The 25572-nt window shown below is 45.2% G+C and overlaps 2 protein-coding genes across 11 annotated transcripts in view; one reads left to right on the top strand and one right to left on the bottom strand.

The window, feature by feature from the left end:
* Window positions 1–682: 682 nt before the first annotated feature.
* LOC133933374 (adenosine receptor A1-like) lies at window positions 683–2681 on the top strand. The gene is made up of 4 exons (XM_062380439.1): window positions 683–859; window positions 946–1080; window positions 1174–1358; window positions 1708–2681. The coding sequence occupies exons 1-4, from the start codon at window positions 683–685 to the stop codon at window positions 2432–2434; spliced, it is 1224 nt and encodes a 407-aa protein (XP_062236423.1). The 3' UTR covers window positions 2435–2681.
* A 196-nt stretch (window positions 2682–2877) lies between these two features.
* Window positions 2878–25572, bottom strand: part of dmd (dystrophin) — a 170507-nt gene continuing 147812 nt past the window's right edge. For 6 of the 10 annotated variants that reach the window (XM_062380428.1, XM_062380429.1, XM_062380430.1 and 3 more), the window contains 16 exons: window positions 20642–20703; window positions 20437–20511; window positions 18591–18792; window positions 18412–18497; window positions 18112–18269; window positions 16818–16984; window positions 15968–16079; window positions 15008–15144; window positions 13774–13812; window positions 12678–12743; window positions 9979–10044; window positions 7804–7962; window positions 6631–6874; window positions 6357–6471; window positions 5954–6043; window positions 2878–5057 (listed from right to left, as the gene is read on the bottom strand). In XM_062380428.1, coding sequence (XP_062236412.1) covers window positions 4939–5057; window positions 5954–6043; window positions 6357–6471; window positions 6631–6874; window positions 7804–7962; window positions 9979–10044; window positions 12678–12743; window positions 13774–13812; window positions 15008–15144; window positions 15968–16079; window positions 16818–16984; window positions 18112–18269; window positions 18412–18497; window positions 18591–18792; window positions 20437–20511; window positions 20642–20703 — 1897 coding nt within the window. In that variant the 3' untranslated portion in view covers window positions 2878–4938. Of the gene's footprint in view, window positions 5058–5752; window positions 5779–5953; window positions 6044–6356; window positions 6472–6630; window positions 6875–7803; window positions 7963–9978; window positions 10045–12677; window positions 12744–13773; window positions 13813–15003; window positions 15145–15967; window positions 16080–16817; window positions 16985–18111; window positions 18270–18411; window positions 18498–18590; window positions 18793–20436; window positions 20512–20641; window positions 20704–25572 lie in introns of those variants that run through there. The other 4 variants (XM_062380431.1, XM_062380436.1, XM_062380432.1 and 1 more) reach the window with 3 other exon arrangements.

The raw sequence follows: 25572 nt of genomic DNA, 5'->3' as shown, positions 1-25572 counted from the left end.
TCCACAACGGACTGATATTCAATTAAACCTTTAGATATTTATACCTGCAAATAACTTAAATTAACTGACCATTGCACTTCTTCTAAATAATTGATTAATTCAGCTATCCATTCAGTACATGCACGCCCGACCATTTATTCACTTTGCGTAAGGTCCCTGATCACGCCTGGTCCAGGAAATATATTTGCACAAATACAGAAATTCAACTTCTGCTCTATTAGCTGCGAATGGCTTGTGAGAATAATATCTCCCTGTTTAAGTCGGACACTGTCGGTTTGTTATGAGTTCATTTGTGGAGCCTGTTCAGCTCACGGTCTATTTACATGTGTGCACAGCAACAGGCGGGAGGTCAGCAGCTCTATCGGTGTGTGCAAACAGGGAATGGGAGGTCTGCCGGTCGTGTTTTCTATATATGTGATTGTTTTTGTTCCTTATCAGGACTCATTTCCACCGCTCAGCAGGTCGGCACAAAGGCTGAGCTTCACTGGAACAATATCCTCCCTCTTTTCATATCTCTCCTCTTCTCCCTGTGTTCGTGCTCCAAAATAAAATGGAAAGTGATAAGAATTATATATATTTAGAAGTAAAGTGACTTAAAGACCTGATTTTCTGAACTGCAACAAGTTGAGTCGATGTAACTTCTTGACCAGGTGACTGTGGAATCCGGCTCCTCCTCACCATCATGAATGCGACCCACAGCTGCACGGCAGAGATGCCCTATGAGTTCCTTCCTCGCCTCAAAGGGCTGTACATCGCCACCGAGCTCCTCATCGGCGTTCTGGCCATCATCGGAAACCTCCTGGTCTGCCTGGCTGTCACCCGCAACAAGAAGCTTCGCACGGTCACCAACTACTTTCTGGTGGGAGACAAGTTCCACCATCCTGAAACATGTGTGCACAGCAGAGATGTGAAGGAGACAAAACATGTGTTGTCATGTGTGTTTAGGTTTCCCTGGCGGTGTCGGACATCCTGGTGGGTTTGGTGGCCATTCCCTGTGCAGTGCTGACGGACCTGGGTCGACCGCGCCACAACCTGCCCCTGTGCCTGGTGCTGGTCAGCGTCCTGATGGTGCTCACACAGGTACTCATCGAAAACACATTACCTGCAATTCATGTTCGTGAGATAAAGCTGGGAAACTAACAATGATCCTGCTCTGACCTCTGACCTCCCCAGAGCTCCATCCTGAGTCTGTTGGCCGTGGCAGCAGAGCGCTACATGGCTATCCTCCTGCCCTTCCAGTACCAGCGCATGATGAGCCCCAGGAACGCCCAGTGGGCGCTACTGGTCACCTGGGGCCTCGGGGCCATCTCCGGCACCGTGCCGCTCATGGATTGGAAACGACAACCAGCAGACTCCAAGTAAGAGGTTGAGGATGGGAGGAGTGATGATGGAGGGCTGATGGATGGATGAGTAAAGGAAAACAGGAAGTAGGTGAGGGAAATGTAGTTGATAGAGGAAGGAATAAGAAGAAGAGAGAGAAATGCATGGGTAGACCGACAGATCACTGAATGACAAGGTGGGTGAGTGGATGGATGGATGGATGTAAGAACTGTGTGATGGACAGACTTGATAAAGGAATGATTGAATGACAGCAGGGAAGTGAGTGCATGGATGACAGATGACAGGATAATGAAGAGGAGGATGGTGAGGATGAGATGAGGAAGATGGATCTCAGAGGTTTACCCCAAATCACGTGTCTCATTCCAGCTACTGTATCTTCACGTGCGTGGTGGACATGACCTACATGGTCTACTTCAACTTCTTCTGCTGCCTCCTGGTTCCCCTGGTGGCCATGATCATCATCTACGCCCACATCTTCCTCACCGTTCGCCGTCAACTCAGACGCATCGCCGTGGCCAGAGGAGCCGGCGTGGACCTGAGGGCCAGCGCCTGTGGGAGCAGCGAGACCGGGACAGAGGACTCTGTCAGTTCAGCTTCTGGAGGGAGAGAGGGCCCAGGAGGGGGACCCGACCTGGGAGATGTCAGACAGCTGGAGGAGAAGAAGAGTAAGGCTGAAGTCAGGTCTGGCACCGAGTCTCCTATTGACACTGAGACTTCCACAGTCTTCACCAAGTTCGGGTTCAGGATCGCCTCAGCTGGTTTTGGCTCTGCTCCCGCTGACCTCCGTCCAGGAGAGTCCTCCGTGGCCAAGTCCACAACCCGCATCTCCCAGGAGCTGCGGAAGGCCACCTCCCTTTTCCTGGTCCTCTTCCTCTTCAGCGTGTGCTGGTTGCCCATCCACCTCATCAACTGCATCCTGCTGTTCTGCCCGAACTGTAACGTGCCCATGTCGCTCACGCTCGCCGCCATTCTGCTTTCCCACGCCAACTCGGCCCTGAACCCGATCCTGTACGCATACAGGATGAGGTCGTTCCGTCACACGCTGATAGGGATGTGGAGGGGGATGAGGAACGCTGGGCCGAAGCACCAGTAGAGACACAGTGGGAGTCCCTACAGCCAAGTACTGTAACACAATCAGGCTTCAGGCTGATGGGAGCATCATTAGTTGTGCATGTGTGTTGTTATTAACCATAATTACATATGTGACCTAATGCTGGGGGGGAGAAGAAGGTTTAACTTCTGGGAACCATGAACGCTAATACATCATCATTCTGTGCAAATAACAACAAATATCCTTCATTCACATAGAAAATCACAACTATGTCATATGATATAATATCATAAGCCTTTTTTAATTTTATACATTTACATTATAACTTGTATTTTCTGTGCTTGACTCACCCAGGTAATCGGTGAATAAATGAATTCTTCAGTATGAACCTGATCATTTAAAGTTTAAACACGAGGCAGCTGTTGATGCCCATGTCGGTTCTGTAGAACAAGCAAATAGGATGATTCCATCAAACCAGAGTCGAGTCCAATCAACAGAACTGCGTGCTTTATTGATATACAGTAAAGCATTTTATAATACAGTAGTAAGGCATATATTTGGTGGAATCTGATATGTCGTGAAGAATTGATGCGTTATTTGAAAAATTATCTGATAATGAAACGAATGTTAAAAAAAAGGAAAAGAAAGACAAACAAAATCAAATTCAGTGTCTGGACCAAAACAAGTAAAACCTCTGGGATCATGCTGCAAGAAAATGAAGTTGAAAACACACGTGTGTAAAACGCCAGGACGTCCGAGTGAGAACACGTTAAATAAGGATGGATTCGTTTAGTCACACATGCTTATATGGTAACACCTCACACGGCACAAAACTTAAAAGTTTAACCAAAGAACAAAACGTAACACAACTAGAATAAATGCATCTAGTATATCCCAGGTATGACAGTAGTGCACATGGATCACTCTGATTTGTGTGAAATGTTTCAATACTTGAATAATAGAAAAACCGACGGGTGAGAAATGCAGCGAGTGCATTCCAACATTCAGACTGGAGGCTCCCACACTGCAGGCAGGAGCTGGTGGCACATCTGACCTGAATCAATCCATCAGCCGGCAAGAATCAAATCTGAATTAACAATCTGAGAAGAGTGCAGGATTGAGAACAGTAGAGAAATTGCCTCTGAACTAGACTTAAACAATTTACACGAGGTAGAGCTTATGTTACTGGGCTTCTTTTGTTATTGAAATCAAAATGACCTATTCCGAGAAAATACTCTCAGCCTCAACCAGCAGAAAAACTGCAGAGCTCAGATTCAGCTGACACAACATTCATCTCACTTCCTCTTATACAGTGACTCTGACAGGGAGAAGCTGTCAACGTATAGACCAACACACAGTGTACAGTGTGCACGCAGCAGAACCCCAGAAGACACTTGTGCAGTAATATGAACCAGTGCAATAGTCAGATGTTCTTCCTGAGGGCGTCTGTGAAGCCCTGCGCAGAACTAAAGAATTTAAAAACTCTGTAAAGCCAGTTATGGCTCTGACCTCCACGTTGGCTGGGGTGGATCTTTTCTACACTGCACATATCTGCAAACAGGGACAGTAACATGAACCCAGTGCAGCTTTGTGTGGCACATTACTGCCACCTACTGTTAATAAGTGGAACAGCATGAACCCATCAGAACAGCCAGTAAAGCGTTGCAGTGGTCACAGACTCACTGAGGTGGGACTCTGTGTGTTTGCAGTGACCTCATTGACTTATCTCAGTTCTGACTCAGGCCTTTACAACCTCTGCTCGTGCACACGCACACTGTGCTGGAGACAAATACAAAGATAAATCCTGTTCTCATGGAGATGCTCAGAAAAACGGGAGATGGAAAGATGGATGGATGGATAAATGGACGGATGAGTGGATGGATGATAGAAAAATCAAATACAATAAGAGGTTTGTAAGCCAAAGCAAAAAAAAAGCTGTAATGTCATGTGGAAATTAGGCACCACACCCAAACACACACACACACACACACACATCCATACATAAACACACACACCCACACAGTCTCACAGACAACGCACTGTAAAGACCCAGGACGCCTGCTTTACCTTGACAGTAGTGTTCACTGTTATTCAAAGACAGCCTCCTCTTTGTAAGCACCCTTATGATTACAATCATTCTCTTTTGATACAAATGTCTGAAATGCTTTGAGCTGTTTCCCCAATTACAAAGAGATGACAAATATATGACCACACTGAACACACGTATTTGTATCTCATCCGACCCCCGGCCTCCCCCCCACCCCAGTTTTATACAGTTGCATAGAAGTTTAAAAACCAGCCTCTGTTAATAATAAAACAACTTCAGGACGTTTTAAGAAACTACTGAAATCTACAAGTTATAATGTTTTTTCTTCTTTTTGTTGTTGTTGTTATTTTAAACGCATCGTTGGAACCGCAATCCTTCACAAAAATAGACGTTATATATTCTCTTTGTAAACTGTGTTTCCAATCCAGTTGTTTTGACTAGAAAAGCATGCTATAGGTGGAGGGGGGGAGGGGAGGAGGGGAGGGGTAGGCAGGGCGGATCAGAAGGGCGGGGCCTCGTGCTGCTCGGCGCTCTGCTCGTCCGTCATCACGTTGACCAGTGACTCCATGGCTCGGCCCAGGTCATCCGCCATGTGGAACAAACTGCCGATGCTGGGACCTGGTGGGAGAGAGAGAGAGAGAGAGAGAGAGAGAGAGAGAGAGAGAGAGGCTTAGATAACAGCGACTAGTACACACACACACACAGTAAAACGTGTACAGTGCTGTTAATCAACAAGTTGTTGATGTGGTCACTTCTCAAACAGAATCTCCAAGTGAGTGTGGAGTGATCAACTGTTCAGACCTGGTTCAAAGTTCCATGTGTTCCACTCCATGTAGAATGAAGTGCAGACGAGCAGATTCACTTTAATGGTATCTCACCTTACAGAGATAACACATTCTATTATTCCGCTCTACAGAACTCACTGGAATGTTCTTTAATCTAAAGCCATTAGAATAATGGAAAATGTGTTACAGCTGAACGTTTATGCAAACAGTAGTTTATACAGACACACACACCACACAGCTCTACAACACAAACTCTGTTCCCTATGTGTGAAGAACAGAGTGACAGTGGACAGAGGAAATTAAAAACAGGTAACAGGGGGGAGGACAGATATCTGCTCCCCCCACTGCACCATGATGTCTCCTCTCTGCCGTCATGTCTGTCAGATGAAGGCTGAATGTCAGACCATGATGTTCTGGCTAAAATCCATACGGCTACAGCAGGAGACAGAGGCGGTACACGTGCAATGAAAATAGACCTCAGAGGGGGAAACAGGAAAAGGGGGAGGTGGAGAAAGTTGAGCCACTCACCTCTCATGGGTGTCCCCTTCTCCCTCCTGGCTCACGGAGAAAAGGAGGAAAGGAAGAAAAGACAAGAGGACAGGAAGAAGGAGAGTTGAAATCAGCCTCAAATCAAGTGAGAAAGAAAGACGTCTGAAATATCTGTCTTATTGTTTATATATCTTTATCATTTGCAGAAGATGTACGTGACGGTGCTTGTGTTTTCTGTACCCTGGCTGTGAGGGAAGGAATTGTTGAGCTGTTCCATCACTTCCTCCAGCCCAGATGCATCTTGGGATGGGCTGGACAGCTCATCGTCACCTGGAACAGGAAGGAGAACGAGATTGTTTCCATCATGAGAAATCTGCTTCTTATAATAAGTCACATTGTTTAGGTTGGGATCAACACACACACACACACACGCACACAGACACACACACAAACACAAACACATGCAGAAATACAATATGTTCTCACAGTGGAGTTAAACCACGCCCGACAGCGTGTTCTCTACATGCAGTTTATGACATCTTGCATCTATTTATGTACTCTATGCTTTTAAATTGGTTGATGCAAATTAAAGGAGGTCTGTCTGTGTGTGTGTGTGTGTGTGTGTGTGTGTGTAAGTTCTTACCCATTGTGTCAGTAGTCTGGCTGGCTGCCACACGTAGCAGAGGGAGGGAGGAGTCGGAGCGCTGAGAGGAGGTGGAGGGAGAAGACAGAGCTGTGCCGTTCACCTTGGAATCCGTCTGAGACACAAACACACACAAGACGGGGGGGAGCTGATTATCCTACTTCACTGGCCGGATTTTCACATTCAATGAAATGCTCAAATTATATTAATCCAGGACATCTCTCTCGGTGGAGGAATCACTGCCTTGCTCAAGGACATCGTGCATAATGTGTACCTGCTCCAGCAGCTGTCTCAGCCTGTGCAATTGGGACTCCAGCTGCTTGTTGTGGTCCTCCAGGATCTGCATCCGGGCCTCCAGACGTCCCTTGTGCTGCCGCAGCAGTTTGGCCTCGGCGATGAGTTCGGCGTCACGCGCGCTCTGCGGTGACGCCGGGAGCATCTCTGGAGGCGAGGGCAGCGGAGACAGGCCCTTCCTGTCGTGAGCCTTCTTCAGCCGGTCGTACTCCGACTGCAGCTTCCTGCAGCAGCGGAAACAGAGGAATAGAACACATGGAGACTAATTGTTAAGGATGTCAGAGGCAGTTTACACATTTACTGATTTGTGTGTTTCACTTTTACACACTGGTACTTCCCTGCTCTTACAAAGGGAATTCGTAATTGGGATGAAGAGTTATACAATTATATTATATGACATTTTCAGATCTCTTTCAACCTTCGGCACATCTTCACCAAAACATATTTTAAGAGGAATAAAAGACACGTTGAATCAATTGAATGCACTCAGGGGATTTGCTGCTCCAGCTCCATGTGTATCATGTATTGGACGCACATCCACCTCTGTCCATCTGCTCGCTCTCTGCTGCTATTATTTACTTAATTTCCATCGCTGGTGGCAATGCCAAGTCTCCACAGGCAGCCGCCCATCAACCTGTGTCCAAACCTGGTGGAAACACGGCTGTGAAGGAGGGTCGTGTGACGTGTGTGGGTCCACGCAGAGAGTCGCCTGACGTGTTTGTAACCTGCGTCACTGCTGAGCCTGGTATGACAAGTACCTTATGTCGGCTAATTTTAGATACTGTAGATATTGCTGTTGGATATTTTGGTGATTTTACTTCGGGGTTGATTTTCCTCGAGGAAGCTTGGGAGACGATTTCCAAATCATCTTAAACTAGCTGAGAACACGTCACAGAGTTAGAGAGCTGCAGCCATACAACCATTGCACTTCCCTGTAATTATCCTGAATCTTTTTTCTATTTGCCACAGAGACAAAGTTCTCACTTCGAATAAACAGTTTCAAGACGCGATATTAAAGTCTAATCCACAGATCTGTGAATGTGGGTTGGTACTCCAGCAGAACCAGGATTCTGTTGAGTTGAGTAAAGTTTGGAGTAAAGACCCGAGGCAGTGAACAGGAGAGACTGACTGGATGATGGAGGCGCTCACTGACCTGTTCTCCTGCTCCAGGTCGTTCAGGACCCGCTCCAGCTCCCCCTTCTCCTCTGATTCCATGGAGATGAGGATCTGGGCGGGGCTGCGGGGCTGGCTGAGAGGAGAGCCTTGGTTCAGAGACTGGCAGTAGTGCTGGATCAACATGTGCTCGTCATCGCTGCAGACACACACACACACACACACACACACATACACAGTCACACAAGTGCATGATTGCATGGACACGCACACACACAAACACAGAGAGAAAGAAAGAAAATGGAGAAAAAGAAAATCAGCAAGTGGGTGACGCAGCAGGAGTGGAACAGGAGTGCACCACAGAAGAAGAGTCTAACACGGGGGGGGGGGACAGAGAGAGGGCCAGGGCCTGTCGTCTTTGGGTCCTGAACGTTACGGAGCGATTCAGTCGGACACGCTCTGCCGACCCGGAGCCGTGGTGTTTTAGGAGGATTCTAATTAGGCCAGCTCTTTAGATGCTGCTGCGTACACTGCGCCGCCTTCAGCTCAGCCACTCTGCCAGACTGAATTCTTAAGGAGCTGCAGATATGTGCTGTTTGGAAACAACTAATTCCCTTCACGACGGCTGCTGACACGACAGTAGAACTCATTATGAGCAAAGTGCACAGCTCACTCGGCTCGTAGCTGCTGCTTCATCAACCAAGCTGCGTTCTGCAAGTTGTGCTGTTTTGGTACTTTACTCTTTTTTTTAACCTTAATTACAGCTTTGTAGGTCAAACATTTATTATTTATTATATTTACTACGCAGTTATTTATCATCTAAAAACTCTGGACATTAATGATTAAAGTCAGCAGCTCGTTCTGGATACAACCATTTTACAACTGAAATTTTAAGTACAGAAAATTAAATTTGATTTATACGATTTACGGATCTTTGCTTTAAAAGCTGAACCGCTGCCAATGAGTGGTGTTTTTTTGTTCCTCTCTCTGTGCCCTGCAGAAAGAAGTTTAACAGTATTCTTAAGAAGAGTGCATCAGAAACAGTGCATATCATAGTAATGAGTGGAACCAGATAACAAACAAGGAGAATGTACCTACTTTACATATTTACAATCACAGCAATACTCATTACTTGGACTGCTCAGTGTAAATGAGTTACATCATCATTAACCATAATCATCATGTCCCAATTAGAAGCACTTATCCCTGAGGAGTGTATGAACACAGAATGAGAGCTGTGCTGGAATCACCTGGTGATATCAGGTCTGTTCAGGGACGTACAGTGACTTCACAGCATATTCACAACCTCTTAGTTTTTGCACACGTTATTGTGGTGTAGATTTAATCTTAAAGAGATAAAGCTGCCACTTTGATAAAGCTGCAACCTACACTCACACTAACAATTCACACTGAATGTCAGCGCAAAAAACAACAATAAGTCCAATGACCTCTCTGTAGACCTCCACAATAAAACTAAGGTGATGAATAGATATTCTGAAAACTCACAAGGAAGATGTCAACTTGGGACGACAACAAGATTAGAGTGTTGGTCTATAAGAGCCGGTGTCTGTGTGCCGAAAAACAAAAAGGTGTTTTCATCAGCCGCCCCTCGAGTTCATGTCAGTTTAAAACAGCTTAACAGAGAGAACCTGACAGATTCCATCAATCAGACCTTCATGGTTGATTGACAGCATGGAAGCCACTTTGAGGGAGAGACATGACAGCTCGCTCACTCTGTAAAAACGCCACGAGAGCCTGAGGAAATCGATTGTCTGGTCTGATGAGATTAAACTTTTCTTTGGGAACACACTATGACTTTATAACCTGGATAACATCCTCCCTGCAGAGGAGCAGGGTGGTGGCTTCTCAGCAGCACGGTCTGAATACTGAATAAAAATACCTTTTAGATCTAATACAATGGTGATTCTATCCATTTAAAATAAAGTATAGTGTGCATAGGGGTCTGAATACTATGTGAAGTCACTGTATTCATGTGGTTTATGATAATACAAACCAGAATAAACCTGGAATATGAGCTTATAGAACAACACTGTACACATGTAACCATACTCATTGACATATCACAACCAGCCAATGAGAACAAAGAAGACAAGAGCCAGTTCATACACAGCGAGCCAATCAGTGAGTGAATGAGTGAGTGAGTGAGTGAGTGAGTGGGGTTGGCGAGACCAAACAAACAAAAAGCGGTTCTCACATGCTTTCATTGGGTGAGATACTGTCATTCAGATATGAGCCATTACGATTCTCCATTTCTGCTAACCTGCGGGGGGGAAGAAACAGAGCAGTCAGTCCCAAACCCAGACGTTCTATCAGGAGACTCCACAGGGACAGTTCAGTGCTCAGAGGTTCTACTGGGGATGTTGTCATATACGGTTACAGATGTCTTCAATGACAACACGTGTGTGCAAAGAGCAGCAGGAAGGATTTAGAGTTTGGTGAAGAACATAATGATGTTTCTTTTGATTGGGCTGTTGACGTTCCTCTGTGGTTGGCACATGGTGTTCTCATATGATCCTTACACTATGTTCTACTACTTTTACACTTAATCTAATTATGATGCACGACAAACTCAAGGAAGTTGGCAAAAACTTCATAATCAAAGAAGAGCAAAGGGTCAAGCCGGGGAGAGTTGGAATGGAAAGACACCGCTGGGACTTTGATGTTATTTCAAAGCAGTAATGAAGTAATTTGAAGGAGTAACTCATTACGACCCTTCTACATAAACCTCCTGGCTGTGCTGCTCCGACAGATCTATCAAGATAAAATGTGTGCAAGCTAAAAAAAGAAATTTAAATTGCCATGTCGTTATCTCCACTACAACACTCTCCTGGTGGTTTAAGTGTCGACATGAAAAGTAAAGAGATTTTGGGTCTTTATCAGCGCTCGGATAAAATAAAAATGCTCTGTGCTTTGCTTGAGGCGTTCGAGCAGATGGACTGGGACGGACTGGGACGGACTGGCATCTGCCCAGGCGGCTGCGCTCGTACTCAGAAGCTGCCGCATGCTACAGGAACAAGAGATAACCTCGCAGCCTGGGAGCCGTCCGCCTACTCAAAGCTTAATTATGTTACTTCTTCACCCTACCACTTTCCTTTAATCTGCTGGACGCTATCTGGAATCTGCCAGATCGAGACGTGACACAGCCTGAGAGCGCAGGGCCGGAGGCGGCGAGTGTGACCCAGCATGTGTGTCCGTCAGCATGTGGGGGTTTGCTATATTTATAAGAGGGTGTGTGTGTGTGTGGGGGTGTGTGTGTTAGCCCGAGGCAACAATGAGTGGTGTCAGACACCCTCTTGCAGGGATCAAACACTCGGCCCGTGGCTCAAACCTCACACCGACTCCACAGAGGAATGCCAACAGTGCCCGACTGATTCAATGAGCGACTGATCAGCTGATTGATGGACTCATCCAGTTATTGATTTGACTGCTTCTTGTCCCTCAGCGGCGGGTCGGTGGACCCAGATAGGATCCACACAAACTGAAACATTTTGGTGAATAAGCTTTGATTGTGTCATTGCGGCTCGTCTCCCGCCCAGTATTGATGGATTGAGGTTTCTGAGGCCCACATGCTGGCACGTTGGACGGTGTGAGTAACATCCCAGAGTCATTAGCATATGCATGTGTTGGACTCTCACTGCAGAATGCTTATTCACCAAAAAGTCCACACGTCACTTTATCATCGTGTACAGATTCAGTTTCTACTGTTTGCAAAGGGATATCTTGACATTTGAGTTCAGCTTTTACACCATTCTTCATCTTCATCATTAGCTCAATAAAGAATCCTTGCAGCACGCTCAGCATTTAAACCAATAGGGCTGCAGTGGTAAGTTGTTTTCTTTTATGTGAAACTGCTGCAGGGATATTATGTTTGAGAAACTTTTACTTAGCTCCTGGTGATAAAAAGGTATGTATAGCAAGTTTGTCAAGGTACCCCCATTCTCCATCTTGAAATAGTCCACAATCGTGCATAAGCATCTTTCAAAGCATTGACATATACAGTCATGGATATTGTTGGAATATTGATCTGGAATAAGATGTTTTGCGATGTTTTGTTTTACTTAAATATGCATCAGTAATGTTTATGGTCTCTTATAGAGATAGTCTATGGCTCGAGTGCTTTAATCAAGTGTTTAACACAATATGTGGATTTATTGGGATGTGTGATTATTAAGCATGTGATGCTGTTTAGTCATGTGTGCATACTTACATGTAGACACACAGAAGAAACACGAAAATAGTTTTGGGATCTAACATCTTCTCTGGAGTGTTTGAAATAAACCTGACTTCATATTAAACCATATTCCAACAACATGAGCAAACACACTGACTGCATATGACACATGCCTGAGAGGCAGGCTCACATCATCAGAGTTAACATTTAATGAGATTACTCAAATCACTGGGCTCACTGAGTTGCGAACAGGAGGAGGAAAACCTACTGTTGGTCTGTCACTGGCATATTTCACGAAGTGGGAAATCACGTATTTTGAGGTAAAATCAGCCGTAACTAAAGGTCTGTATTGATCAACATTCGATTTCTTCAGTGTAATGATCACGAGAATGTTGACTGAAAAGTTCCCCAAAACTTTGTCAGCACAGAATCAGGGCAACCGATCCCCTGGGAGTTAACGGCAGCCTGAACACAGTGGGGGGAGACAACAGGCATCCAAGTGCAGGAAGCGTGTTCTAGTATTTTCCCCAAAGTCATTATTCCAAATCACATCAATCAAAATGTTTCTGGTGTCTGGAAGGGCTCTCTGGAGGAGCCATTATCTGTGACGCAGGGCCGAGGACAAGCAGCAGGGAAAGCACAAAGTATAGCGTGAGGAAGGTGACATCCTCGTGGCCTGTTCGCAACGCAGTGAGGAGCTGCTGCTGAAAGCAGAGTGTTACCGGCTGGCGTAGTGCTCGATCCGAGTGTGCGTGTCATCATGTGAGAGCTGAGGGGACGAGCCGGGCCTGTGAGAGAGAGGAGCACACAGAAAAGGGAAGGTAGAGGCTCATGAATGCAACCAGGAGGGACTCATTAATCCCAGTGCACAAGCACACAAGCCACATAAATCCACAGGAGAGGCATGGAGGGAGCGACAGTACAAGGCACGGATGTCTGACAGTGTGGAATGCTTTGTAAATAAGCTCCTCGCTTGTACCCTGCACTCTCGGCTTGGAATACATTTGCCTTCACTTCAAAAGAGGCCTCAGATCTAAGATCTCACACCACGTCTGCTGAGGGAGAGACGGCTTCTTTAACATCATTAACCAGGAGACTCTTGAGGATTCAAACAACTTTTCCTGTTGTGCACCAGTCCTTGAGAAATGAGGCTCTGACTCTTTAAAACACTCAAACACGAGTTCCTACCTCGACATAAAGGTGAAGCAGAAATAAAAAGAAAACGTGCCAGAGAATAACTTGCTAAGTCAGCGTAGCCTTTCATTCTGCTAATTGTTTAGTCTTCTCTTACAGTGTGTTGATATGAAACCATTTTTCGAACCCTTCTCATTCTGTAAAACATTCAAATTCTATTGGTGACACATCTGCTTGAGGTATAATTTATTCATTTCTTCTACCTTGTCCTCCTCTCGGTCTAAAAGTGGAGGTGAGGGAGGTGTGGGTGGAGGCCAACAGTCCTTTACAGCTCGGCATTGTGCTGCTGTGTCTAAACCCTGCACACTCTGGAAAATCTATGTAGAATGAAGACTCTGTCACATTAAACTGTACATTGAGATAACGTTACAGAGCTACATCCACTCTGGGTTCTGTCTTCACCATGTTACTGTTAGATTGTTATGATGTTACCGGAGTCGACAATTTTCAAATTACATATTCAATGAGTGAATGAGAGGAGCAACTTATCCCAAGTCACAATCGGCTGATGAGAAGCAAAGACACAACGAATGAACACAGTTTGTGGGTGTGTTTGTGTGTGTGTGTTTGTGTGTGTGTGTGTGTGTGCACGTGTGTGTGTGCATGAGCGAGCCAGGTACTCACGCATGGTCAACGGGCCAGAAGTTGATCAGAGTGACAGGACTGCAAGACAAGAAAACGTGAGATGAGGACACAGGAAGTGGAAGGACACTGCGCCGCAAAGCATGGTGGGAGTTGTAGTATGGGAGGGGATGAAATTCCCTATCATCATTGATAAGAGATTTATTTTGGTCTGCCTATTCATTAGAAAAGAAACCCCTTGAAATATAACAAAACACACACATGGTGAGAGAGACCCGAACTTAGCGTGTGGCTGCAAAGTCAAAAACATTCAACGCACACATACAGTATAAAAAAGGTTGTGTTGCATCATCTAACATTAAACTTCGTTGTGTGTGTGTGTGTGTGTGTGTGTGTGTTGATATTCACTGAAAGACGATTTATGCCTGAAACTGTGATGCTTTTATAACCGGGTTTAGTTTGAGGATCCTCTTTATTCATAATGCAAAGTAACTGTGTGACAGATGTGCAGCTTTCCACATCTGTTCCACAGCACTTAATACTTGGCCTTGCATAAACAATAGGGAGAAGTTCAGCATCTCAGTTAAGTGCCGATACTTCCATTATTGATGATTTTCTTTTCCTCTGATTAATGATTTATCTTTAGCCAATAGTGGTATAAGAGGTTGAGATAAATATTCATGACAGAGGCAGACTGAAACATCAGCGTGCTCGATATCATCAGCTCATTATAACCGATCTCAGGTATATTACTGAGTCTAACAGTATGTCAGCAGTTCGGTGTCTTCAGACAATCTTCAGGTTTGTCCAACCACTTTTAAATCCTTGACTTTTGTTTCCATCCATAAATAAAACTTGGGAACTATTTGCAAAAGTTGACAGAGCCTGCCCCCCCCCCCAATGACCCCTCTTACCCCTGCTGTTATGACATTTTAAAGGAGGAGTTTGACCTTTAAAGAAATGTGATTAATGCGCTGGGAATATTTCTTGGCTCTGAGCAGTTGCCAGGCAAACGCCCGAGACGCCGGCCAAGAAATAGTCTCGCCCATAACCCAGTGTTTACACTGCTTTCAACTTTAATTTCAGTTTAAACTAAAGGTCCAGTGTGTAGGATTCATGGGGATCTATCGGCAGAGCATAATATTTAAATTCATGTTTTCCTTAGTGTTTAATCACCTGAAAATAAGGATGGTTGTGTTAGAAGGAGCCAGATATGATCCAGCTACACAGCACTGCATGCATGTGTGTTTAAACGAACTGTCTTTATGCAACTCACGTCTCCATGTTGTCTCCCTCCAGGATGGTCTGCACAGGCAGGTAGCCCATGCGTGGGTGTTTCGCAAAGTAGCGCTTGGTCCTGAACTTGTTCTTCAGCACCTTGGCAAAGTCCCTGACATCCTCCCCTGATGTTGTCTGCGGAGAGACGGGACACAAAGGTGGCTTTGTTCAGTGGATGGGAGTGGGGCACACACACACACACACACACACACACACACACACCTTTAAGGGAACCTTTCAGGCCCGTTTGACTCTATTCACACGTCCAGTGAAGTGAACTTAATGCCCTCATTGTCAGATCTGAGTGTGTCATTATGTTTACGAGAAAGAGGAAACAGATTTACGTCTCTCCGTCAGTGTTTTGATTTCAGCTCTGGGTCTGGGCTAAACAACTCAAACTTTAACCCTTTCTCTGCAACGTGAGAAATGCTTTTATTATTCTCTGACTTTCCCCTTAGGGCTGTTTTCTGATATTTTAGGAATTTAAAATAATTAGTTTTTGCAGAGCAGATCAACACTGACATGATTGGGTGTCATCTTACACATGGCACAAAGTGGTACCAGGCTCAACACCAAGCGAGATGACAAAAGCAACAGCTGCCTTCCAGCATCTCTAAAACATTTGACTAATTATCATGGATCTTGTTGTAATAATAGTTGTGGATATGGAGAGTGATTGACTTGAAGCATTTCTTAGAATATTCATTTAATTTCAAGTATAGAGATCCTGACTAGTTTTCCATCTGAGTTATTCGACAACCAGCTCAAGCCTCATTTTGAATGTACAGACCTGGGAGCTCATGTGTGCAGGATATTTACATCTTAGTCTGGAGGTTTATGAGTTTTCAGAATGTTTTTTTTTAATCGCAAGACTGGCTACTTATCATCCTCGCACTTTTCATTTTCATTTCATTTGCACATTGCAGAGCATGGATATAATATTAATAATATATCATACCGGAGTGCAGTACTCGACCATGGGGTACTGCATCTTGTGGCCCTTGGCAACGCGACCAGAGAAGAAGCAGCTTTGGCAAATGTCATAGTTGAAATGTTTCAGACTCCGATATCTGGTGAAAGAAAGAGAAAAGATTGAAGAGAGGAAGAGAGAAGGGGAGAGCAAAGGTGGGAGGGGCAAATGTAAATAAAAGAAGAAGGAAGTGGAAGAAAGACAAGAGGCAGAAGAAGACAAAAGAGGGAAATTTATGGCTTTGTTTTCCCCAGGGTAGGAGCAGTTAAAATTCTTCCAGCCCGGTACCTAAATGAGAAATTTACTCCTTGGCCCTGAGACTCCATTAACATTTATCACAGCTCTTGTCATGAACGGGGGGGGGGGGGGGGGGGCGCAGCAACAACAGAGGAGTCCCACCTCCTTTTACAGGTCCCAACCTTCCAGCTCCTGGGTTCCATCACTACTTTAAGGACCAGGGTTAGCAAATAAGACGAGAGTTCTGTCGCCGTAATCACATCATCAATCATTCATATGTACCAGTGTGCCGCTTTGCCACCACGCCACTGCCGCTGAATTAGATTACGGCGATAAATAGGTTTACAAGCCTCTTCACAGCTGGAGCTCGACTGGTGACGGGAGCGGCCTCGTTTATCAAGTGGGTAAAGTTAATGTGCTTTTACTTGAATAATGACGCAAAACAAAATGCGTTCGAGTCTTGAGTTATGCCCAAGCTCGCAATGGGCCTCATGCAAGATTATTTATGGTAATACCTCAAACTATGATTTATTAGTGAATCCAGAAGACCAGTTAGCTGCATCCTAAGTGCCTCTGCAGTGATTGGTTGCCTCCTCTGTACCTGAAACCTATGATGGGACACTCCTTGCAGATGTTGCACTTGGCCTGGTGCTTGGCCGTCTCAGCGGCAGCCACGCGGTGCAGGACGGGTAACCACACCATGGACTGGGGCTCCAGGCGCATCCAGTCGAGGAACATGGCTGCCTCTAGCTCTGGTTTGTTGTTTGCCTGAGAAATGGGACCGGAAACAAGGGACATTTTATTTTAATGCAGTTGAATATTTTCCCCATCTGGTAGAAATGAGCAGGAGAAGGAAATATAGACCATCACAAGCCCTTTTTCCTTTACGTGTTTGTTTAGCTCTGTATTCAAATTACACCACAAAATATATATAAAAATAAAAAGAGTCTCCTGAGAGCTGCACAGATGGGAAACAAAAACAATAAAGACACATCATATTAGCTCCATGCATCACTTTCCCATCAGCAGAGACTCTGGGAACTCCAGGGTTTTGGAGTTTCCATGGTACTGATCCCCGAACCCCCCCCCCCCTCCCCACCTCACACCCACATGCACAGCACACCCACTCCTCAGAGGAAGCAGCTGGAATGACTCTCCAGTTTAGGGCTGGTTAAGTCCACCTGGTGTGTTTGTGTGTTATATTGACAAAGTGAACTTATCAGATGTTCTTACGCCTCAGAGTCACTGAAAAAGAAGACAGTGACAGTTTCTGAAATGATGAGAGACAAACACAAAACTCATATATTGTATGAACTGTATTTTGTGGTGATGCTGTCCAATTTGTGTAAGATTTTCTCTCTGGCTTGTCAATAAAATATGTCCTTGTTTCTATTTGAGCAATAAATCCGCAGCTGTGAGAGATGATTAGTTTGATCCCCTCCAGTCTTGTTCATTTTATTCTCCTGTCTGACACCAACATTCACACACACACACACACACTCACACACACACTCACACTCACACACACACACACACACACACACACGTTTACCTGATACGTTTCATCCACCTCTTGTTTTTCTTATCCTTGTTCTTTTACCTTCCTTGTTCTACCCTTCATTTCCAGCTTCGCTCTAGGTGACAATCGAGTTCTTTTCTATAAACAGACCTGATAGAGCCTGAAGTAAACAGGTACTTAGATGCTTGGTGGGGCTGTGGTAATATGTGGCCTTCATCTGGACGGCCTTAGAATTCAGTGCGAATAGACAACTGTCTAGACATCTGAATAATATATGTAAATAATACATTTGCATGACTCTGTAGAAAGTTTAAGTAAAATGCCAACTCAAGAACAAAAAGTTGAAAGTGCTGTGTGTTGTTTGTGTGAGACTCACAAACTGGAAGCAGCTGCGGACGGACGGCTCGATGTTGGAGCCGCCGAAGGAGGCGACCTCGCCGAGCTGCCGGGGGATCTGGATGGAGTCGTGGAGGAGGAGGCCGAGGCGACGCTGGTCACAGAAACCTGTGGCACTGGCCACCTGTCTGAACAAGACTGGAGGGGTGAGCGATGGGGAGGAAGGGCAGGAGGATGGAGAGAGGAAGAAAACAGGGAATAAGAGCAGGAGATGCATTGTGCCCATAGACAAGTGTAAATGATGCACTTGAACACCATGCAGTTAGACTGAAGGACTTACATCTGTATTTGTCCTCCAGGTGAGCCTTGCAGAGCGAGATGATTCCAGTTTTGAACGACAGAGTCCGGATCTTTCCGGTGCGACCACTACAACCAAACAACATGATAGAATGTGTTACATCTCACTGAAGTAATGGGAGGTCTTCCCTGCGCGTGCATGTGAGGTGTTGGTATACGTACGTGTCGTAGACGTTGAGCAGCCAGTTGAGACACATGTCCACGCACAGCGGGACATTGACAAGGTGCGAGTGGCTCTGCTCCAGCCGCTGGTACAGGCTGGTCAGACAGGTGACCAGCTGGGAGATGTCCAGCAGCTGCTCGTTCTGCTTCAGGCCGTGCTGGTCCAGCACCTCGCACACCACGGGCATGCTCACCAGGTCCACTGCAGACACGGGGGGGGGGGGGGGGGGGGCGGAGGGGGGTTAGTTCTCACACTGCGCCCTGCGGCTGAGCTCAAACCGTCTTTCAACGAGACTGGACACTTAAATGTTTGAAGTGTCTTCGAGTTCACTGCTGCTCAAGGACAGCAGTGGGGGGGGGGGGGGACTTCCCTCAAGGGATCCATAGAATATCACATTATTCATCTTTGTCGTTCAGAAAGAGGAGGACAGTGGGATTGAGAAACACACTTCTAATAATCCCGGAACCACCGATAAGTCGAGTCAAGGTCTAATTGCTGCCTACACAAGAGCAGATTCATACCTGTACTGATGGGATGAAGGCTGCAAGATGCAAGCTGAACTTTTATTTTGCAAGGTAGCATGTTTCTAGTTTTAACATTTAGATTAACATTTTAATTTCTTCTTGTCATAACAAGTCCAGATTTCTACCTGAAGCTAAGTTGGTTGATAAATGTATTTTTAAAGGCATTTTTAGAAATGAAAGGGGACGACAAAAAAATAAATGTCCACCAAATGTTACGGAATCACACAAACAAAACGCAGAAGAGTTTCAACCAGCACGCTGCCTTCGTCAGGGTTCAACCACCAACCTGCTCATTTGTATTTTTAGAACAACGAACACGAATAGTGCTTCTGTACGATACGGCTGCAACTGGCTATACGCCTTCAAACATATCACACACATAACAGCTCGTAGGCGGTCACACTCTCCACAGATCCACCGGCGAGAGACGAGAGGGATGAGTAAACACACATATGGACACACACACACACACACAAAGGGAGCAGTTAGAGCAGGGAAGAAAAGACGATAGAAGTAGAGAGACGAAAAAGGAAGACGAGGGAAGAGGAAGAAGAGGAGACTATGTAAGACGAAGAAAAACAACATGGCATAAGAGCGAATAGAAAAAGGAAACATGGAAATGTAAAGTAAGGGAGAAGAAAGAAGTGTAGGAGGGCTGGAGCACGATGAGAGGAGCACTCATGATGAACAAGTACATGAAGCAAGGGGCAAAAACCTCTATGTGACACATACAGCACAGTTATATATACACATCCTGTATTCACCAAGCACTTCACTAGGACAACCTATACATCTGCATTCATGCAATTATCCAATCAGCCAATCATGTGGCAGTATCCTGCAGCTGCAGCTCAGGAGCTTCAGTTGATGCTCACATCAAACAGCAGAACCTGATCCCAGTGAGTTCGACCACAGCATGGTTGTGTGAGTATGGGTTTGCTGGTTCACACACACAACAATCACTATGGTATTCACTGAGGATATGGTAAGTCAAAGGAGAATGGCCAGACTGGCTGCAGCCTTCTCTGATGAGTGGGCATTTCTGCTGAGGCTGCAGATGGTCGGCTCAGAATCTGGCATCAATATCAAGAATCCACAGACTCAACTTGCCTCCTGTCACCGGCCCAAGCTGCTGCTGCTGGTGTAATGGAGTGGGGAAGGTTTTCTCGACACACTTTGCCCCCTTATTACTAATCAATCGTGACTCGAAGGCCACAGTCTGATGGAAACTCCCAGGATAACAAGACCCTGCTTGAGAGCTAAGGAAGAAACCACCTAAGGTGTTCCTAACAAAGTGCTGTCGTAGTCGGAGGATACTTACAGCAGAGGGCCTTCTGCAGGCGCCGGAGCTTCATGGCTGTTCTGTAGGCCGAGAATCGAACATTGTTCAAGTCGGCTGAAGGATGGAAAACAAGAAGAAAGAACAAAGCACAGTTAGAGATGATGAGGAAGTGTCTTACTTCTACTGATTGGACTGCCTTATTCTAATCCAGCTAAAGGTTAGAGCGAGAGAATATGCATCTTACCCAGAGACTGGTAGAGCTCGGCCATCTTGGGATGGTCCCAGCATGTTGTCTGGGTCTGGTGGCTGGAAGGAGACGGAAGAGACAGGAAGATCAGATGTTGAGTTGATCATCAATTCAGGGCAACTCAGCATGAACCTCCTTGGAATGATCTTTACTGGTAATTGGGATATACCTGTAGCAGCCATGATAGCTACTGTTGAAATTAAATTCCCTGCAGACTTACTACAAAGTTCTTACCATCTTAATTTCGCAATTTGCTAACATTGCGAAATTAAACACTAGTACAGGTGAGGCTGATGGGGCCGGATGATGGCAACAGATCAGGAGGTTTCATCAGAGTTACAACACTTCATCTTGACGGCGAACATTGAGGCGTGAGCCAAATTTAATGACAATCCATCCAAGAGTAGACATTTATATTTCAGCAGAGAGCAAAAATAAGAAGCGCATGGCCGCAGCAGATGGGAAGTCAGGGCAGAGTCAGAAGGATTCATCCGCTGGGAACGTAAATGTCTGGATACGATTTCTGGGCAATTTATCCACAGGCTGGACAGAAAGTGCCGGACAAATCCACAGAGACTGTCTTTAGTAAACAAACTTTTTATGTGGCTGAAACTGTATTTATCACGTATTTACTTCATGTAGATTGCACATTTTATTTCTAATAGGAAGGTAAATAATTGAGGGTTTGACTATTAGTGCTCAGAAAATGGATGTGTCCTCAAAAAAACCGAGAGGAGATAGAGCGTCCTTCTGGGTAACACGACAACGAATGTCAGTCGCTTATGAATTAGATCAGCGTCCCCGAAATCCCACGCTATGACATTAATCCGGTTGTTTGTACATTTCTTTTCTCCATCTCATAATCTGAGGAAATAACAACCCACTGTGGCACGAATCCACACAGGCCCCAGCCACACACAAACACGCACACGCACACACACACAGGCTCCATCCTCCCAGCATAACAGAGGCAGAGAAGTGAAAGAGGCAGAGGGAGAAAGAGAGATAGATGGTTGCTGTGTCATTCTCCCCACACACATTCTCTCCTCGTGACTGCAGGAGATTCGGCTGTGTCTTTGTGTGTGTGTGTTGGAGTCAAGCTGATTGAGTGCACAAGTGAAAAGAGACTGTGTGTGTGTGTGTGATTTTCCTCTGAACAGCGATGAGGGATGTGTTTTTTCTCCTGAACCAGAATAAATGATGGCAACACAGTGAGATTTAAAGAATTCAAGCGTCTCAGACGAGGTCTTAAAACCCGTCCGACAATTCAAGCTCCTGTTGAATTCTGTCAGTGTGCTCTTTGTGTATTTGTCTTCTCAGGGGTAAGCGCTAATTAGCCGAGTTAACTTCTCTGTGACCCGTGCACTTGCAGAAATAAAGCGCTTCTGACAACAATTTCCAAAGGACAAAGAGAACAATGAGGCTGTCACAGGAGATGAATCAGGCCCAAAGAAACCAGAAGATGACACACGCAAGAAAGTGGGCAAATATAAATGGTTCTAACTTTATGACTCTGGACGTCGTCCGTCTCAGCTGTCGATCGTGATGCTTCACCCCTTTATTTAAGGCATCACATAACTTATTAAATCAGAATAATAAAAGTGATTTGATGTGTAGTTTGACTCTTTAGTTTTGAAGGATTTACAACCTAAACTGCAGCCCGGCACCAGGTTCATGAAAATACACAGTCTATTCTGTGCAGGGCGAAGAAGCTGGAAGAATAAGGTGTTTACTCACAGATTTGTTTGTGTCAGTATTTGCTGCAGTTGTACAAAGGCCAAATCCAGTTAAATCCAAAGATAAGTGTCATGATCTGAGCTCTAATTTGCATTCCACGCAATCCATGACACCCACTTAAAAATGAAATGCCATCTAGAAATCATTAAAACTCTACTTATTTCTAAACGGCGGCCAAAAGAAAGTAATGATGTTACTGTAAAGCAAAGAGCAGATTTTCCTGATCATTAGTTCCACTTAGCTGCTGTGGAAATAATTGTTGTACTAACATGATAAGAAAATCTTGACGGCTAATTCCAGCTGTATTAATAACCAAGTGCATCCAGTTAGTTAAGCAAAAATAAATAAATGAATGCCAGAGATATCTGTGCAGGGTGCATCAAATATTTGAAGTCTTCACAGGAGATGGAGAACATTGGAATATCGGGAAATGGTTTCTAGTCCCTTCCACTTTATATGTCAGATGGTTAATAAATAGACATGTGGCTCCCTGCAGTCCTGGAAATGAGAGAGGCTTCTTATCCCAGAGTATGCATCAATCTGTATGTGTGTGACACTTTCGTCATTAAGTTAAATATAGGTTAGTTAAATTGCCTATTCGGTGCCAGTCAATTTAAATATTAGAGCCCTTTGGTAGCTGACGTGAAAGTGAAATGAGACGAGAACAAGAGCTGGAGGAGAGACGAGGATATATGGACTCAGATTCCCATTTCTTCACCACAGTATGTGATCCTGCTCACATGCATGTGAAGAGAAGGTAGAGAGAGGGCCACACCATAGAATACCGTGGGTGTTGTGGATCATTGAGGGACCAGGATCCTGCTGAGTGTTCCACCGCAGACTGTTTTCAGGCTTTAAGCGTGTCGAAGCGCAAATGCAACCCTGCCCAGCTTGTTAAAAGCACACGTCAAGCTGGTCATACACAAGTGCACCTGCAGTTAACCTTTGTGTGGGAGGCACATACAAATAATAATCCATATCCTGACTTTTCCCCCTGCATTGCCCTTGTGTTTCTCTCTCTGGCCTCTCTGCCTCTCTGCCACACTCCCACTCCACATAATGAGGAGAGGGGTCCCGTGGTGAAGAGCTACTTAAAAATCTTCTGAGCTCGGAGTCTGTGCAAACAGTAGCTCAGTCACTCAGCTCGTCATTGAAGTGCCGCTGCGAGCCACTCGGACCGATGTTTAGAGCGACCGTGTGGCATCAAGCACGCAGCGGCTTCTCCCACAGCCCCGCTGTGGCTCTGAGACGTACAGCAGGACGCTGACTAACCCTGGAGCAAGGCAGTTATAATTTATTACTTCTATTTTCATAAACCTGCGATGATCCAAGCCAGTTGATTCCTAACCCAGGGTCAAGAATTAATTATTAACAACACAAAACAGCAGATACTGCATTGTTCGATGTGCTTATGTATTCTGCAGTGGCACAGAATTCAACCTGCACGAGAAAGACAGTAATGACTGAATCATTTTTTTCAGAAATATTATTAGAGGCATTTTAACTACGCTAATTGTATATATTAATGGATTGTGAAAATATTTTAGTTTCAGCTGCTTTACCTCGTCAAATTTCTCGACCGTCAAGTCATTAAGGCTCCAAGCTTCAATAAACATAACAGTCATGTGACTTCATCCTGCTGCAAACAGACACTTGTGATGGAAAGTTATCAGAGATAAACTGATGGAGAAGTCAGATTATTTCTTAAGGCTTGATTTTAAGCCTTATGAGACATTCCTCTGAGGAGCATGACTCAAAGAGCTGCAGTCGTTCTTTGACCAACAATAACACACCACGTGCCGTCACACACAGACGTGTGTGAGCACACAGTACCACATATTGCAGTTAACAGGCTGCTGGATAGCTTATTGCCGCACTGACAGATAGGCGTTTTAAATAATGGATTCCCACAGAGGCACAAGTGTCACTTCTCACTGCAGTCAATTACGGTTCTTGGGTGAATGATTAAAGGTGGTTTATGGGCTATGGTGATGTCTTCCTCCGCCGATCATTGAGAGCGAGCCTGGCAGAATGTTTCCTGCACACTCGGCTTCTGAATGAGCTCAAACAATGGCCTTCAGAGACGGGACGTGAGCAGGAGGGAAACGCGAGGGAAGGAGAAAGACGCATGAAAGCTATATTCATCAGCGGGTTATTAGAGGAAGCGGTTTGTGAAAGACAACCTAAAAGCTTCAACAGAACCCAATTCATCACACTGAGCTGTACCATATATAATCACCTCACTTTCCTTGTGTTTGTTTAACATAATGACGGGGGGGCTATTTTAATTCCAGAATCATTCGATTTATTATTATTTCGTGATTAGTTGTTCTCTATTATCTTGTTGTTAACAACGACTGCTGATCACTGTAGTTTTGATCAAATTTTACTCAAACTGGAGGAAATGCATTTGCTGGGAACTATTTCGAGCTGCAGGTTAATCCACATTTAGTGCTCTGCTGAGTATCTAGAGCAGCAGACTGTGTCAAAATAAACCACAATGCATGTTCATAGGAAAGAACCACACTGAGAACTCTCAGTCTCTACAAGCTCTGTACACATAGATTCACATTTTATCTCTCAAGCTCCCTCAGACTGGATGGAAAACTCTCTTGTCCAGTCTCTCCTCAGATGTTCTGGGAGGTTTAAGTCTGAGCCTGGTCTGGTCCACTCAAGGACGGTCAAAGACTTGTCCTGAGGACACTCCAGTATTGTCTTGGCTGCACGTCATATACCCTGCAGAAAGGTGAAGCGTCTCTGTCTCACCAAATGCACTTTTAAACAGATTTCTTCAAGGACGTCTTTGTATTTGGCTGCATTTCCTTTTTCATTCTGACCAGTCTCTGTGTCCCTGCTGCTGAGAACAAACCCCATCGGATGATGATCAGAAGCAGAACAGTGTCAATTCACCCAGTGATTACCACTTGTACTCGTTCACACTGGAGACAAAAGCCAGATGTTAGATGGGGGGTACAGTTTTTGTGTTAAGTGTGAAATGGGCAATGGACTGAAACCTGTCCCTACACAATGATTCTAATGCTCGTTTGTGTTTGTTCAAGATATTAAATCTGGCTACGAGACGTGAGCTTGTGGACGAGGGGTGTGAATGGGTTCTGTCCCTGCTGGGGAGCTAACAGCTGTCTGCAGACGTCCACTCGCCGTCCTGTCGGTGCTCAGAGTGATCATTGAAG

This window comes from Platichthys flesus, chromosome 22 (assembly GCF_949316205.1).
Source record: "Platichthys flesus chromosome 22, fPlaFle2.1, whole genome shotgun sequence".
In the NCBI taxonomy this organism is placed as follows: Eukaryota; Metazoa; Chordata; class Actinopteri; order Pleuronectiformes; family Pleuronectidae; genus Platichthys; species Platichthys flesus.
This window is presented reverse-complemented; position numbering and strand designations above follow the sequence as displayed.